The sequence below is a fragment of the Phocoena phocoena genome, chromosome 7, assembly GCF_963924675.1.
Source record: "Phocoena phocoena chromosome 7, mPhoPho1.1, whole genome shotgun sequence".
NCBI classification, from domain to species: Eukaryota; Metazoa; Chordata; class Mammalia; order Artiodactyla; family Phocoenidae; genus Phocoena; species Phocoena phocoena.
The window spans coordinates 13,204,125-13,220,388 of record NC_089225.1 but is presented as its reverse complement, the minus strand read 5'-3'; the positions used below and the strand labels follow the sequence as shown (position 1 = coordinate 13,220,388).

At 42.9% G+C, this 16,264-nt stretch overlaps 1 protein-coding gene across 1 annotated transcript; it reads left to right on the top strand.

The window, feature by feature from the left end:
• Positions 1 to 480: 480 nt before the first annotated feature.
• Positions 481 to 15,789, top strand: DDX18 (DEAD-box helicase 18). Its single transcript, XM_065880762.1, has 15 exons — positions 481 to 565; positions 2,038 to 2,190; positions 2,455 to 2,598; positions 5,103 to 5,243; positions 6,691 to 6,826; positions 7,184 to 7,284; positions 7,405 to 7,604; positions 7,698 to 7,812; positions 10,344 to 10,483; positions 11,224 to 11,385; positions 11,717 to 11,869; positions 12,497 to 12,610; positions 14,039 to 14,095; positions 14,415 to 14,592; positions 15,647 to 15,789. Exons 1-15 carry the CDS (start codon positions 481 to 483, stop codon positions 15,787 to 15,789), a joined length of 2,022 nt encoding a protein of 673 aa, XP_065736834.1.
• Positions 15,790 to 16,264: the final 475 nt, after the last annotated feature.

Here is a 16,264-nt window from a genome sequence, read left to right as displayed (position 1 = left end):
CATGGAAAGTGTATTTCTCACTGAGAGCAGTCAAACAAGTTTGAAAACACACATCTACGAAATTTAGGTACTACTCAACTTAAATCGTCCAGGATCCAAAGAGGGTAGGAACATAAGAATGGAGACTCCCTAAGGCCCTCTGCTCGGCCTTGATTTTTCCCAGGTCCCCGGGAGAAGCTCAAACTACCAAATGTCCCCAGTGCTCTGCTGGTTCGGGCACAATGCGAAAGAACACAGTGCAGCGCCAGTCCTACGTTCCCCTAGAGGGCGCTGCAGAGAATCCGTTCTCCAAGGGTAAGACGGCGCACGCGCCCGGAAGCATTTCGTCTCCGGACCCGCTTCCGCTCCGCCGACCGCGAGCGCTCCTGTGACGTATTTCCGGCTGGCTGAACTGAGCTCGGGTGGCCGGAAAGGAAATAACGTCACCGGGGAGAGCAGAGAAGCCGGGTTGTGGCGCCGCCGAGGCCTTTCACCGGCAACATGTCTCATTTACCGATGAAACTTTTACGCAAGAAGATCGAGAAGCGGAACCTCAAATTGCGACAGCGAAACCTAAAGCTCCAGGGTGAGATGCGCTGAGCTTCGCGGCGGCCTGGGTTGCGGGGGAAGCCCGCACGTGGGCCGTGGCGCTCTGCGGAGGCCGCGGGGCCGAGCGGCCGAGCGGCGCTGGTGGGGAGGCCCTGCGGCCCCGATGTAGCGCTGGCAGCCTCCCCGCAGAGCGCGCGTGCTTGCGGAGCGTGGAAAGGCAGGCCGGGGCGGCCTCCCGTCGGGCCCCGCGCAGATGCCGACTCTCCGCGTGGCCCCAGATCTGCACTTTCTGAGCAGCAGTTTGTCCTTACAGAGTTCGGACAGGAGGCCTCTAAGAGTTCGTTTCCAGCCTGACCCACTTCCAACCCACCCTTTCTGACTTCCTCACCACCTCTAGGGTCATCTCCAACACCCATTTCCAATCGGTCCCGTGGGACTTTCTCACCTCCCCGCATCTTTCTTTCATATCTATCTCATGTCTTTGTCGCTTCAGAACAAGCTGGGTGTCGCTCTTCACAGAACATTCCTGATACCCTTGCCTTTCCTTACCCACCTGCCCTCTGTTTCGACTCTTGAAGAACTTCATCATTTTCAGCTCCCAGAGTGTCTTTTTGCACATATCATACGCATGTGCTAATCTCGTGCCCGGGCTTCCTGTCACCCCTAACTTTAGGTTATACGTATTTGCATCCTTAAAGACTTCCATGAAAAGCATTTTACCTGAATGTCACTTTTCTTTACCTACCTCATTTGCAGTCCTAACTTCCTGACAGTGGGTCGGACATCCTGAAGTTATGTTAACCTTTTTCGGTCCTGTATAATACAGAAGCCCCCTAGGGCAGTGTTGGAGGCATAATGCCTTAAACTAGCTGGTTTTCTGCAGAGATGAGTTGATTGAAAGAAATCTTGGAGGAGAGAAGAGGTGTGTGGGTTTTAGGAATAATGTTTTTGAAGTTCCCTTATATTTCCATTTCCTATAGGATAACAAAGTGTTGCTAACTACTTCTTAGTTAAAGGTAACAGAAGATGGTGCTTTTTCTGTATATAAACAGGAACTTTTGTAAGGACAGTCTTAGGCATTTATATATGATAAATATCAAGACAAATAAGTGGTTACATCAACAGAATTTTCAACTTAATGATGTCTAGGAAAGTATATTTGTCAGATACCTAATATTAGAATGTATATTTTGTAAGTAACATTGGCCCCATCTGTTTATTTAACCTCATGGAAATTTTCCTGGTCCAGACTTTTAACTCCTTATGGACAGAGATGTGGTTTTTGAAGTTAAAAACTCAATGTGGCTTTCCCTCTTTTTTTTTTTAATTTATTTGTCCTGCAGTAGCAGTAGAACACTGTAAAATTGGAAGCTGTCTTAATATACATGACAGGAAAGTAAAAACTAAATCATTTCAGTCCTGGAAGCCATGACATTTGTCATTTGGGATACCAGTGTTTCTAAGTAAACCTCTCCTTCTTGTCAATATGTGTGTTTTGTTTTTAAACAGGGGCCTCAGCTGTGAACTTGTCAGAAACTCAAAATGGAGATGTGTCTGAAAGAACAGTGGGAGGTGGAAAAATTAAAAAGTCCCTAAAACAGTCTGTGAATGTGGGCTTGTCAGAAACCCAAAATGGAGACATCTCTGAAGAAGCAGTAGTAGGTGGAAAAGTTAAAAAATTCCTAAAACAGTCTATGAATGCAGGCTGGTCAGAAGCCCAAAATGGAGACTTACCTAAAGAAACAGTGGAAAATGTAAAAGTTAAAAAATCCTCCAAGAAAAATGGAGACTTACCTAAAGAAACAGTGGAAAATGTAAAAGTTAAAAAATCCTCCAAGAAAAATGGAGACTTACCTAAAGAAACAGTGGAAAATGTAAAAGTTAAAAAATCCTCCAAGAAAAATGGAGACTTACCTAAAGAAACAGTGGAAAATGTAAAAGTTAAAAAATCCTCCAAGAAATCTACCACACTGACCAGTGGGGAAGCAGCAATGCAGTCTCCCAATTCAGAATCAAAAAAGAAGAAGAAGAAGAAGAAAAAGAGAAAAATAGTGGATGATGCTGGGCCTGGTATGTATTGTCTTTGAACTTAAGCTATTCAAGTTTTCAAGTTATCATTCTGCTTTTCCTCTCTTCTTCTTATGTCCACATGACATGCAAGACTCCTCTGTACTTACTGACATACGAGAAACTAGCCTGGTAGCTAAAGCAAACATTGAGGGGGCCGGGGGGACTGCAGTTTAACGTTTCTCAAAATACTGCTCTTCTTTGGCAGTTAACTATCTGAGCTTTTTATGATAAACAGAACGTACTATGACATAGTATTGAGCTGGCCAAAAAGTTCATTCGGGTTTTTCCATAAGATCTTATGGAAAATATTGTAGGTTTACCTGTTTCCAAAGAGAACTGTGGAATTACTGACACTAAAGAAATCTGGGCTGGTAGTAGAATCTATCTTGGGTCTTTATGTGTCAAGGACTTTGCATTAGTGATTCTTTTCATTTACGTCTTTTTTGCCCCATTCCTTTTTCCTACAATAAATTCCTACCTTTGAAAGGCAACTTAGTGATAATTTGGATATGCAAAGTGTATAAAATAGCAGTTAGGAAACTTCTGAATAAATGGAACATTAATTTCCAAGTGAGTAGAATGGCCAGGATTGGGGAGGCAGGGCTATTTTCTTTTGCAAGATTCTTGGATTGAATAAGCTTAGGTGAAAGAATAGGCATTTTAATTGAAATGTGAGCAAGCAGAGATTTCAAGACAACATAGAACAGGTGTCAGCAAACTATTCAGCCTTCTGCCTATTTTTGCAAATAAAGCTTAATTGGAACACTGAGATGCCCATTTTTTTACTTGGCCTTTGTGGTGATAGAGACCATATGGCCTGCAAAGCCTAAAATATTTACAGTCTGGCCCTTTATAGAAGTTTGCCGGCACTTGTGTTAGCATATCCTATTCATCTTTTGTCTGAAATAAAGGTTTCATTTAGAAAGACACTTTGAATTTTCCAAACATGCATGGCTGTCTTTTTACTGCCTACAGGCTATAATACATTTGTAAGTTATGAGAAATCCTTTAAACAAAAAGTGAAATAAGATAGAGAAAAGCATGAGGATTAGATATTACAGTTTTGATTTAAAGTGATTGTAGTCCTATTCTAAAATGATTAGTGCCCTTAGGATTCTTGTTCTGAGTATACCTAAGGAAGTGATATTATTTCTACTCTCAAGCATTGAATCACAGGGCTGGGAGTTTAAATCCTATTGGCAACCGTTAAGAACTGTTTTTAAGGAAAACAGAAGTAATAAGTCTTGAAGACCAGCTGATAATATCCATGGCCTTTGAACGTGTGGGTCCTGCAGTGTTGACCATTTCCCAGAAGGGTGGTAGTAAGGTCCAAGGAAGAGGCCAGTCCTGGGCTACGAAGAGTCTGAGTTCTGGTTTAGGTCAATTCTGTTCTAACTAGCATCACTAACTGCCATAAACTTGTAAAAGCCCAGCATGGTAGTTAACCCATTTGGCCCAGAGTGGAACATTTAAGAGCATGATGGGAGGTAAGACTGCAAAGGTAGTTTAAGGGACTATGTTACGAAAGTTGTGGATGTAGAAATGAAAAACCAGGAGGCCTTCCCTCTCCTCCCCTCACCACTTACATTCAAGGAACAGGCCAGTTTCTATCGCCCAGCTAAGTAGATTGTTGCTCTTGCTTTGTAGTCTGCCTCTAGTAACATGGAGAGCCTTTTGTGTTTCTGTTCCCCTTTAAAACAAAATCAGCTTTTATAGAAAATTTGTGTTTAATGGCATAGGAGGAAAAACCGGTGCTTGTTACAAGTTATTTTAAAAAACGTTAATGACTTGCCCTTGTTTTTTTTCTCAGTGAAGTTTATAGAACTGGGTGTGATTAACATACTTAAATTGTTTAGTTCAGCTTATAAAAAATTTCTTGCTCACTTAAGATGGTATAATACATAAGTAGTAAGTCAGACAGAGAAATATTATATGATATCACATATATGTAGAATCTGAAAAATAGTACAAATGAACTTACAAAACAGAAACAGACTCACAGACAGAAAACAAGCTTATGGTTACCAAAGGGGACGGGGGGGTGGATAAATTGGGAGTATGGGGTTAACAGATGCATGCTACCATATATAAAACAAAGAACAAGGATTTACTGTCTAGCACAGGGAACTGTATTCAATATAATGAAAAAGAATTTTTAAAAAAGAATGTCAATATATACATATATGTATGTAGAACTGAATTCACTGCTCTATACCTGAAACCCACACAATATTGTAAATCAACTATACTTCAGTAAAAGAATATGTATTAAGAAGCCTAAAAAATAAAGTTTGTTGGCAAATCTGTGTGTCCCACTGGGTTTTTTAATATAGCCAGATTTTTCAATCAGGAAAAAGAGATTCTTAGCAAATTAAAACTGAAAATATGTTAAGCTTTTGAAAATATGCCTTTTTGCATCACACATCTTTTATTTTGTGGTCTCATCTGGTATTCTTATTTTAAGAAAAAAATTTTGGGTGGGCGGTTTGTCCTTTAATCCAAAGATTCCAAAAAAGCAAAAACTGAAGACAAAGGAGACTCTGAAGATGGTGCCCAGGCTCCTGAAGAAACAGAGAACAGTGTGGAGAAGCCAGACAATGAGGACGATGACAGCATGGTTCCCAGCCTGCCCCTGGGACTGACAGGTAGCTATCAATGTTTTCCAGATAGCTCTTCTCTAAAAGGGCATGCCTCCTTGGATTATAGTATTTAAAGGTTCAGTTGTGGCATTTAATTTACCTGGAAAAAATAAGTATTGACAAGAAATGGTTTTATAACTATTGCTTTTTATCATCCACGTTGTGTGCCTTAGTCTGTTGTTTCTTTCTCTATTTTTTCCCTTTATTTCTAACACTAAATATTTTGACATGCACACGAATAGTTCTTGGGGTCCTCTGTTCCTTTGGTTTGTCACTTTCTAAAGCTCACTCCATGTTGTAGTAGGAAAATCACTGGCCTGGAAGTCTGGAGCCCAGAGGTTCAATACTGGCTCCATTACTAAAAGAGAAGGGTGAAATTAACCTTATTGAGGGGCTTGTGCCAGAGTCACCTTCTTTAGCCTCTATTTCTTTGCCTGTAAAGTCAAGAGTTTAGGCTAGAATCAGTTGCTCTTAACCAGAAATGTCTAGCAGTTGGTTGGGTTGTTTGGTTTGGGTTATTTGTTTATTAAAATAATTGAGGCCCAGCACCCAATCTCCATAATCAAAATTGCAAAGGTTTTGTCAGTGGTTCTCAAACAGGATAATTTTACCTCCCAGGTAGGGTGACCGGCTCATCCCAGTTTTCCCATTCAAAGTCCTGCATCCCTTAAACCTCTGTCCCAGGCAAACCATGAGTGTTGGCCACCAATATGTTTGATTGTCAGAACTGGGGGCAGGCTACAGGCATCCAGTAGGTAGAGGTCAGTGGTGCTGCAGGACATCCTATAATGCATAGGACAGCCTCTCACAACAAAAAATTATCCATCCCAAAATGTCAGTGGTGTCAAGGTTGCCAAAACTTGGGTTATAGCCAGGGCACGTGTGGGGCGGGGAGCTCCCGGGTGATCCTGATGCCTCCCCCTGCTGGAGAGCCACAGCACACCTGATATATGGGTACAGTCTAACCATCTGTGGCTACATCTGACTCTTCTCAGTTGTCTTTCTGGAGTGAGAGTTACTATTTTGATTGATTTCGTATTCAGTTTTTATTACACTGAATGCTTTCACTTATTTCACATTTTTTAAACATTTCATTTCTCTCTGAACTCTACCCCTGCAAACCACCCCCATCTCTCCCCTCTCCCCTTCCCGCCACCTTGGCATTTTCATTTCATACAAGTCCCTTGACTGTACCACCTCTCCATATGTTATTTTGTTACAGTATAGGCTCTGGACTTTACATCACAAGGCCATTAGCAGTGGAGAAACTTCAAAGGTATAAGGTTTTTTTATAGGAATGGTTGGGGTTTATTCTTTTCTTATTGGAAGAAGCTCTTGTAAGCTTGACACTAAGCCAGTAATGTTTTCAATCAGCAAAACTAATTTAGGAAGCTAGCAATATTAACTATTAAGAAAAGATAAATTTGCTAATGATAAACTGTCTTCTCTTTAGGAGCTTTTGAGGATACTTCGTTTGATTCTCTGACTAATCTTGTCAATGAGAACACTCTGAAGGCAATAAAAGAAATGGGCTTTACAAACATGACTGAAATTCAGCATAAAAGTATCAGACCACTTCTGGAAGGCAGGTATGATTAACATTGAGGTTTGGGCATTAGTGCTATTTTTAGTGCTAGTAGTTTGGAAAGAAAATACCAGTATGTTCTGTTGATCTTGCACTGTGTTGGGTAACATATCCAACCTTCGTTAAAGGCTTTAGCTTCTTTACTGATGTTTGGAGAAAATTGCTCACTTCTGTTTTTAGCACAATTCTTATTTTTGAGTTAAGTATTTATAACCCACATGATTGATTTCAGTGATAGAGAAGGTGGGGACTTTTTTCTTGTTATGATCCAGCCTCAGTGCCTGAAACATGTGTGATAGTACATGGTACTTGTTGAATGAGTAGACTAAATGTCTCCCTCCTTTTCCTTTTTATTTTTTAGGGATCTTCTGGCAGCTGCAAAAACAGGCAGTGGCAAAACCCTGGCATTTCTCATTCCTGCAGTTGAACTCATTGTTAAGTTAAGGTTCATGCCCAGGAATGGTAAGTCTGTGGTCCCATTGTTTCTGCCAGTATCCCACTGGAAGTCTATTGTAGCTATTGGTGGACTCCTGGTGATAACTACAGTTTGACTTTCACTGTATATCCTGTTTTGCTTTTTAGGAACAGGAGTCCTTGTTCTCTCACCTACTAGGGAACTGGCCATGCAGACTTTTGGTGTCCTTAAGGAACTGATGACACACCATGTTCACACGTATGGGTTAATAATGGGCGGCAGTAACAGATCTGCTGAAGCACAGAAGCTTGCCAATGGGATCAACGTCATTGTGGCCACACCAGGCCGTCTCCTGGACCATATGCAGGTAAGAGAACACTGTTTTGTGGTCCCCATCTTTTGTCTGTGTGAAACATAAACTTGACAGCTAACAGTTTTTCTTTGTCCTTTGTCTTGTCAGAATACACCAGGGTTTATGTATAAAAACCTACAGTGTCTGGTTATTGATGAGGCTGATCGTATCTTGGATGTTGGGTTTGAAAAAGAATTAAAGCAAATTATTAAACTTCTGCCAAGTAAGTAGGTAGCATCTGCATGTGGTTTGCCAAGTAGCTGTTGGAAGTAGATGAGAGTTTTTCCTGTATGAAAACTACTAATGTCAGAATTTTTTTTTTTTTTTTTTTATAAATTTATTTATTTATTTTTGGCTGCATTGGGTCTTCGTTGCTGCACACTGGCTGTCCCTAGTTGCAGGAAACAGGGGCTGCTCTTTGTTGCGGTGCATGGGCTTCTCATTGTGGTGGCTTCCTCTTGCTGTGGAGCACGGGTTCTAGATGCCTGGGCTTCAGTAGTTGCGGCACGTGGGCTCAGTAGTTGTGGCTCGCGGGCTCTAGAATGCAGGCCCAGTCGTTGTGGTGCACGGGCTTAGTTGTTCCACAGCATGTGGGATCTTCCTGGGTCAGGGGTCGAACCCATGTCCCCTGCATTGGCAGGCGGATTCTTAAACACTGTGCCACCAGGGAAGTGCCTAATGTCAGAATTTTAACGTAGCAAGTGAAGTGGTTGTGCCAGTCACCCTCAGATGTAGTTTGCAACATAAGCATCACTCTCACTAGTGACTTAATGCAGTGGTTTTGCCATTTGAGAGGCTGCCATGCAAGTTGAACAGTCCTAACGTACGTCTTGTTCCCGTCCGTCCCCGCCACCCCATCTCACATCTCCTGGGTAGCCATTGACTTGCTGCTTTCTGTGTTACGTTTGAGTGGTACATACCTTGGTTATAGTACTTGAAACATTGTAAACTGCTTATATCTATAAAAACACCATAGTTCAGTACATTATACAATTGTTTTTTTAATACTTCATTGAGGTATAATTAACATAATAATATGTACATATTTTAAATGTATGATTTGATACGTTTTTGGCCTGTTTACACCTCGAAACCATCACCACAGTCAATACAGTGAACATTTCCATAACCCTCAAAACTTCCTTTGTGTGCCTTTGTAATCCCTCCCTCTCACCGTCCCCTGCTTTCAACAGCTGCCATGCACATCTCTCTCACAGGTGACTGTTGATCTGCTTCCTGTCACTGTAGATCAGTTTGCATTTTCCAGGGATTCATATGAATTCATATGCAGTGTAACTCTTCTTGTCTGGTTTCTTGTGCACAGATCCTTCTGTGATTCGTCTGTGCCGTTACACGTATCAGTAGTTCTTTGCCTTATTCCTCAGTGGCGTTCTAGTGTATAAATATGCCACAACCTGTTTATCCATTTAACTGTTGTTGGACGACTGTGTTGCTAACGGTTTCGGTCTACTACAAATAAAGTTGCTATGAACATCCATCTACAACTCTTTTTGTGGACATATATCTCCTTTTCTGTTGGGTGATTACCTAGGAATGGAGTGGCTGGTGTATGTTTAACTTGTACCAATTTACATCCCCATCAGCGGTGTATGGAATTTCCAGTTCCTCCTGTTAAATCTTGAAATTAGGTAGTGTTAACCGTCCAACTTTGTTCATTTTCAAAATTGTTTTGGCTGGTCTTGTCCTTGCCATTTCTGTATGAATGTTAGAATCAGTTGGTTAATCTCTGGGGATCTTGGGATTGTACTGAATATTGATCATTGGTGGAAGACAATGTTGAGTCATAACACGTGAACGAGGTAGATCTTCGTTTATTAGCTCCCTAATTTCTCTCAGCAGTGTTTCAGAGTTCAGTGTACAGGTTTTTTCATATCTTTGTGAGATAAAGTTTTTCACTTAATTGTTTTCTTGCCTGATTGAGCTGGCCAGAACCTCCAGTATAATCCTGAATAGAACTGGCAAGAGAAGACATCTTTGTCTTACTCCTGATCTTAGGTGGGAAAGCATTCAGTCTTTCACCATTAAGTATGATGTTAGCTGTAGATGCTCTAGATCTTTATGCCCTATATCAGACTGAGGGTGATCCCTTTTGTTCCTAGTTTGCTGAGATTTTTCTTAAATCAGAAATAAATGTTAAATTCTGACAGATGTTTTTTCTGTGTCTGTTGAAATGATCAGATGTTTATTCTTTAGTCTGTTAATATGGTAAATTATATTGGTTAATTTTCAACTGTTAACCAACCCTGCATTCCTAGAATAAACCCCACTTGGTCATGATGCATTATTATCCTTTATATATATTTCTGGATTCACTTTGCTAAAACTTTGTAAAAGGTATGAGTTGGGAAGTAAGCTCTCTTCAGTGTCCTGGAGAGTTTATGAAATATAATATTTCTTAAGTGTTTGATAGACTTCAAGAGCAGCGGCCATTGGGGCTGGAGTCTTCTTTACATGAAGATTTTAACTATAATTTCCTTAATAGATACAAGGCTATTCAGGTTTTCTATTTCTTCTTGAGCAAGCTTTAGCAGTTTCTTTTTCAAGGAAGCTATCCATTTCATCTTAGTTGTCAAATGTCTAGACATAAAGTTGTCCATGGTGTTCCTTTCTTACTATTTATAGTGATACCATGTCTCTCATTTCTGATAGTTCCACTGAGAGCGTTTTTAGTTGTGAAGCAATTCTAGAGGTTCCCTGAAGGATCTGGGTTATGCTTATGTGGGTGTGTTTCAGCCCGCAGACAGACCATGCTCTTTTCTGCCACACAAACTCGGAAAGTTGAAGACCTGGCAAGGATTTCTCTGAAAAAGGAGCCCTTGTATGTTGGTGTTGATGACGATAAAGCTCATGCAACCGTGGATGGTCTTGAGCAGGTATTTTTTGTCAGTACCTTCAATTTTAAGGATCGTTGGTGTTTCCTTGCAAGTGTTTGGAGGATCGTCTAGGAAGCAAATGGGTTAATGAACTAAATACATCACTGCCAATTTTAGATGAGTAAAAAACATTTTGCTGTTTAATCATCTCTTGCGCTAAGATGTGAGGGGAGTTAGTTAGAAGGCAGAGAGGCTGGACTCAGGCACCTCGCTGTGGAAATGAGGTGACAGAGATCCAGACTAGGTTGATTAAAAATAGAGCTGTAAGGTTGAGTCTTTTGATGAATGATATGTTTCCTGTAACACTTTAGCTTAAAAACCTTTCATTGGTTGTTTAGTTTTTAAAAATATATTCACCCAGCTTCGTTATCGTGTTTAGGACAGTGTGGTTATTTGAGATCTTGCTGTTAAGGACCTTCTAAAAATGAATCATTGATACACTTTGAGGGTTCTAGTTAATAGAGGTATTGGTATATTATGATTACAAGAACTTAATAACCAGTAGTCTCAGAAATACGGAAAGTATTTAGTATCCAGTGATTGTGGCCAATAAAAGGAGTCAATAGTTAAAATTAGTCTTATTTTAGGAATGCATTGTTACAATGAAGGCAGTGATTTTGCTGTAGGTGAGGCGTAACAGTGTGTATGCTGTGTTAATCTGTGCTCTCCATCAAGTTATATTCGTTCATGGAGCTGAAAATGAAAATTATTTTGTGTCTGTTCACTTGAACCTCTCCTAGGGATATGTTGTCTGTCCTTCCGAAAAGAGATTCCTCCTACTCTTTACATTCCTTAAGAAGAACCGGAAGAAGAAACTAATGGTCTTCTTTTCATCCTGTAAGTCCGTGAAATACCACTATGAGTTGCTGAACTACATCGATTTGCCTGTCTTGGCCATTCATGTAAGTGATTATGATGAATTTATTAAAAACAGGTTACACGTATCGAGTTATATAGATTGTGGGGATTGAGGTACTGCGCTCTCCTCCAAACATAGTTCTAAGTAGTTTGGGCAATAGTGGGTGGCTGATCCTGTGTGGAGGGAGCTTTGCTGGGAGTGGAGGGGCGGGGACCAGAAAGGAGGAGCGGATGCCATCCCTTGAGGAAATAGGACAGGTTATGAACTTGAAATAAAGCAGGGTAATAGTTCCACAGTTCGGGGATTCTACATCGAGACCTCCCACAAACAACTTCAACTTTTTTGTTCCAATGGATGTTTTGTTTTGATTCTAGGGAAGGCAGAAACAAAATAAGCGTACGACCACGTTCTTCCAGTTCTGCAATGCAGATTCGGGGATCTTGTTGTGTACAGACGTGGCAGCTAGAGGGCTGGATATTCCTGAAGTGGACTGGATTGTTCAGTATGACCCTCCGGATGACCCCAAGGTTCTCTGAGAAATTCCACATTCCACAGAATACCCCTGTAATGTGCAGTGACTGCAGTATTTCTCTGTTGCTGATAGTGTTTAGGGCTTTTGCAGGACCCAAAGAGGGTGTGTGCAAGGAGATTCGAGAGGTGTCCGTGGGACTTAAGTTAGGATCTGTTAAGAGCAGTAGATGTCAGAAGGAAATAAAATTTGCTTACAGAGATAGATACCATTCTTTAGTATATGTAGTAAAATAAGTTTTATTGGGTATTTCAACAAACAACAGATTATATAAATTATCAGCCAGCATTTAAATATGTTTCCCAAAGCCCTTTTGAAGTTGAAGCACACTTAATAGGCATTTGATTAGATCATAGAATTAATGTGAATGTTCTGTCTAGCTTTCCTTGGCCCCGGGCATGGCTCTGTTACCTCTGTGGGGATGCTCCCTGCAGAAGGAATGGGGGACTAGCTTTGGGGAGCATGGTCACGGGCTGTGTGGTGCCGCTAGGTGGAGGTGGGCACCGTCTCACACTGATGTGCTGGCACACCGCCGTCCACTACCGTGTGAGTTCTGGACATGCAGCTCGCCACGGGTTGCCATGGAAACCAGTGTATTGCCTCAGGTTTTCTCTCTCCACCAAAGGAATACATTCATCGTGTGGGTAGAACAGCCAGAGGCCTGAACGGCAGAGGGCATGCCTTGCTCATTTTGCGCCCTGAAGAATTGGGTTTCCTTCGCTACTTGAAGCAATCCAAGGTAAAGACCTTCACTTGGAAAACCTTAAGCTGGGGACAGATTCCTCTCGAGAGGAATTCGTTACCGGTGCACGTGGCCTTAAGCACCATTTCTAGGTGTGTCCGAGGAGTCCTGCGTCGTCGCCATGCTGTTCGGACAGTTGTTACAGCAGTTTAGCAGATGAGATTTATGTGGGTCGCCCCCAGGAAATGTGAGCAGAAAACTATCCTCGAGGCCCCGTTCTTGAGCTCTGTGTCACGCAGGGTGCATCCAGTCCCCGGTCTCCACTCTCGTCCCCCCAGCCGTGTTTGAAACCTGTTCCACTCCTTGTGAGTGAGCTCCCCCACACCGGTCATCTCTGCTCCCCTGCTGCAGCCTTTCTCCACGTGTCTTCACCCTGGTGTCTGCACCTCGCCCGAGGCCAAGGGAACCCATTCCTTCCTACCTCTTCCTCCTTCAGGCCCTTATTCGTTGACTCAGTCCCTCCCTGGCAGTTAGCTCTTTACCATCTCAAGTGTCTGACCAAAAAAATAACTTCAACCCTAAACCCGCTCTCCTATCACTAGGTCCAGCATGGCTACTGCCTGTCGCCTTTCCTCAGTCTGCCGTTTTGAAAAGTGGGTTATATTTCAACTCCTCTGATTTTGGTCTCCAGTCCGCCCTAATCGGGCTTTGGCCTCTCTGTTGCCAGGTCATGAGAATGCTTGTTGGGCCTCTTCACTGGCACCGTGTCGCCTGGTGGATTTTCCTTCCCCCACTGCCCCCATCGTGGAGCAGTTCCTAGGGATTGCCATCAGCCCTTGCACTTTTTCTCCAGATGCCTGTTTCCTGGCTCTCAGATAGCCTCTGCTTCCGCTAGCTGCTGTCTCCTCTGGGAGGCCCTGCCCTCCTTCATGTCCCCCCAGCACGGGTGGTCGACAAGTTGTCTCGTCACTTACCTGTCTCCGCCCAAGGCTGCAGGCTCCCTGATGGCAGGGCCCGTGATTTGGGCAGCTGTTCTTTTCCCCCAGCATCTAGCACCGGTCTTGCACTTTCCCGGTCATCTAATAAGTTAGAACTGCTACGAAATATCCTTCCTGTAGGAGTTTGTGATCATTGTGACCTAGTCACAGGGCAGTGTGGTGTTGGAGAGAAGGGCTAGTGGTTCCTTCAGCTAGAAGCTTCAAGCTGCTTCATCACGTTGCATCCACAGAGATCTTTGTTTAGAGAAAAGGGCTTCAGTGATTTATTGCCCCTGCCAGTTTCTCGCCTTTTCTTTCAAGAGGGTTCCATAGCATGATTCCTGTGCAGTGAACAGAGGGAAGGTAAGCCTTTCCCATTGGCATTGGGAGACAAGCAGATGTCTGGCCCATGGGATCCCACAGGCCTGTCCCCTTTCATCTCTTCAGTGCCTGACGAGCTGCAGCAGAGCCATGCTGCTTTACTCATCTGCGTGCTTTTGTTTTCTAGGTTCCATTAAGTGAATTTGAGTTTTCCTGGTCCAAAATTTCTGACATTCAGTCTCAGGTATGCAGGGCAGAGGGGGAGGAAGGGTCTTCCCAGCACCACCTTTGTAGTGTCTCATTGACAGTCGTTGTACTCTGAGTCTCCCTTTTCATAAAGTGAGAAGTTTGGACTGATTGTTTCGTTGTCCTGTTGTGCTGGTGACCACATTCCAGAGCTCTCTACGTTGTTTCAGTCCGTATCTTACAATAATTTTGTCATTATTCTTAACTGCAGCCTGATTTTGCAGGTATTACAGAGCTTGGAGCAGGTGTATTGGAACAAATGTTTTATATGACGTGCTTTTTTATTTCATTAAAAGCAATATTTCTTTCTGTTTCAGCTTGAAAAACTGATTGAAAAGAACTACTTCCTTCATAAGTCAGCCCAGGAAGCATATAAGTCATACATTCGAGCGTATGATTCCCATTCGCTGAAACAGATCTTTAATGTTAATAACTTAAACTTGCCTCAGGTTGCTCTGTCATTTGGTTTCAAGGTGCCTCCTTTTGTTGATTTGAGTATCCTTTTCTTTGTGGTTATGAATTCGTCCAGGCATTAAGGGACAGAAGCTTGACCGGGGGCCTTGGGGCTTAGCACTTGGGTTGGTGTGTCTGCTCTGGCCGAGGCCTGCAGGGCCCAGGCCTTCAAGCTGGTCACTGACCTCTTGTCAGTGCTCACATGGGGTGGGCAGGGGTTAACTGTCAGGGTGGAGACTACAGAAGCGAGACAGTTCATGGCTTTAAAAAAGACAGCAGAATTTGAGTGGCAGACGGAGCAGGGAGAGTTGTATGTTCTGGGGAGAAGCTCAGAGGGGCAGGGCTTGGCGGTTGTGTGGCTTCACTATACAGGGTACACAGAGGAGCGGGATACCTTGAAGAAGCTGAAGACGAGATGGAACCTCTCAGAGGGCTCTTATCCTCTCAGTCATTGAAGCATTTCATGCAAGGAAATTGCAAGACCAGTGAAAGAAAATAACCTAAGTGCTACTCGAGATAAAAGGCAAAGGGAACACGTCCAGTTGCTTCTGTTACGATATGTAATGTGTTTTAGTACACATTTTCAGCAGAAGAAACGGCCAGCTAGAACGAGGCCTGCTTGTTAACACTGTGGTAGAAACTCCCAAGGGGACTTGGAGGACCACAGTTTGGGTGGCCGTCCGCATCGTGAGCATCGAGTGAACGTCTGCTGTTGTGAACACACGTTGAGTCCCCTTGTGACAGGAAGAGCAACTGCACTCGGCCAGGCACCTCTGAATCAGCTCCCAACGGAGGTGAAAGTCATTTTGTTTTGACACTGGGAGTATTTCTTAATGTGTTCCTGTACACTTAGCGATTTACCTCTTCGGCTTCATTGCGTGGAAAAATACAAGTATTGCACTGGGCTAAACATCTGCCCTGCTAGTTTTAGTCCACAGTCACGTGGCCACTCCTGGTTGTCTGGAATGTTCGCGTGTGTTCGTGGCCTGGGGAGGGGTTGTGGGGCCCCTGGGGTACAGCTGGCTGGTTCTTCTGCAGACGGTAGACTGGAGTCCTTGTCTTTGTGTTGCTTGATTTCCTTAACGTCCCCCTTTAGACGTGAACAGCAATGACGGCAAACTTAAAAAAAGGGGTGGCGGCGGTGGCTTTGGCTACCAGAAAGCCAGAAAAGTTGAGAAGTCCAAGATCTTCAAGCACATAAGCAAGAAACCATCTGACGGCAGGCAGTTCTCTCACTGAAGACACACCTTTGTCCTGAAATGGATTTTTTTTTTCTTGCTCTAACAAAGGAATTATTGCCGTAGGATCTGGGACTCATCTAAGAAGAGTGTGAATTGACTTGGGGCGCTGGCACTGATATCTCCAGTGGGTCTCTTTGGGGATATAAAACAGTTCAGTATTTCTTGATTGGCCAAGGACAAAGCAAGGGATCTTCTTAGTCTTTGTGATGATAGAATGTTTTTAAGTTTAAATCTTTTTTTTCCCAAACCTGGTTACTGTTCTAGTGTAATTCTTTTGGTACCTTTCCTTCCTGGTGTCTGAAGATTTGTATGGCTTAGGGTGCTGTGTCAGCCTGCCAGACAGGGCAGGTGATACTGGACAGCTGCAATTATCTCAGTTTATTTTTTTAGTTTTAGTTGTTTCTTGGACCTTTAGTTGTTTCTTGGACCTTACTTCAGTAGTTTTCTGACCCCCTGCTGAAAATGTTGCCACG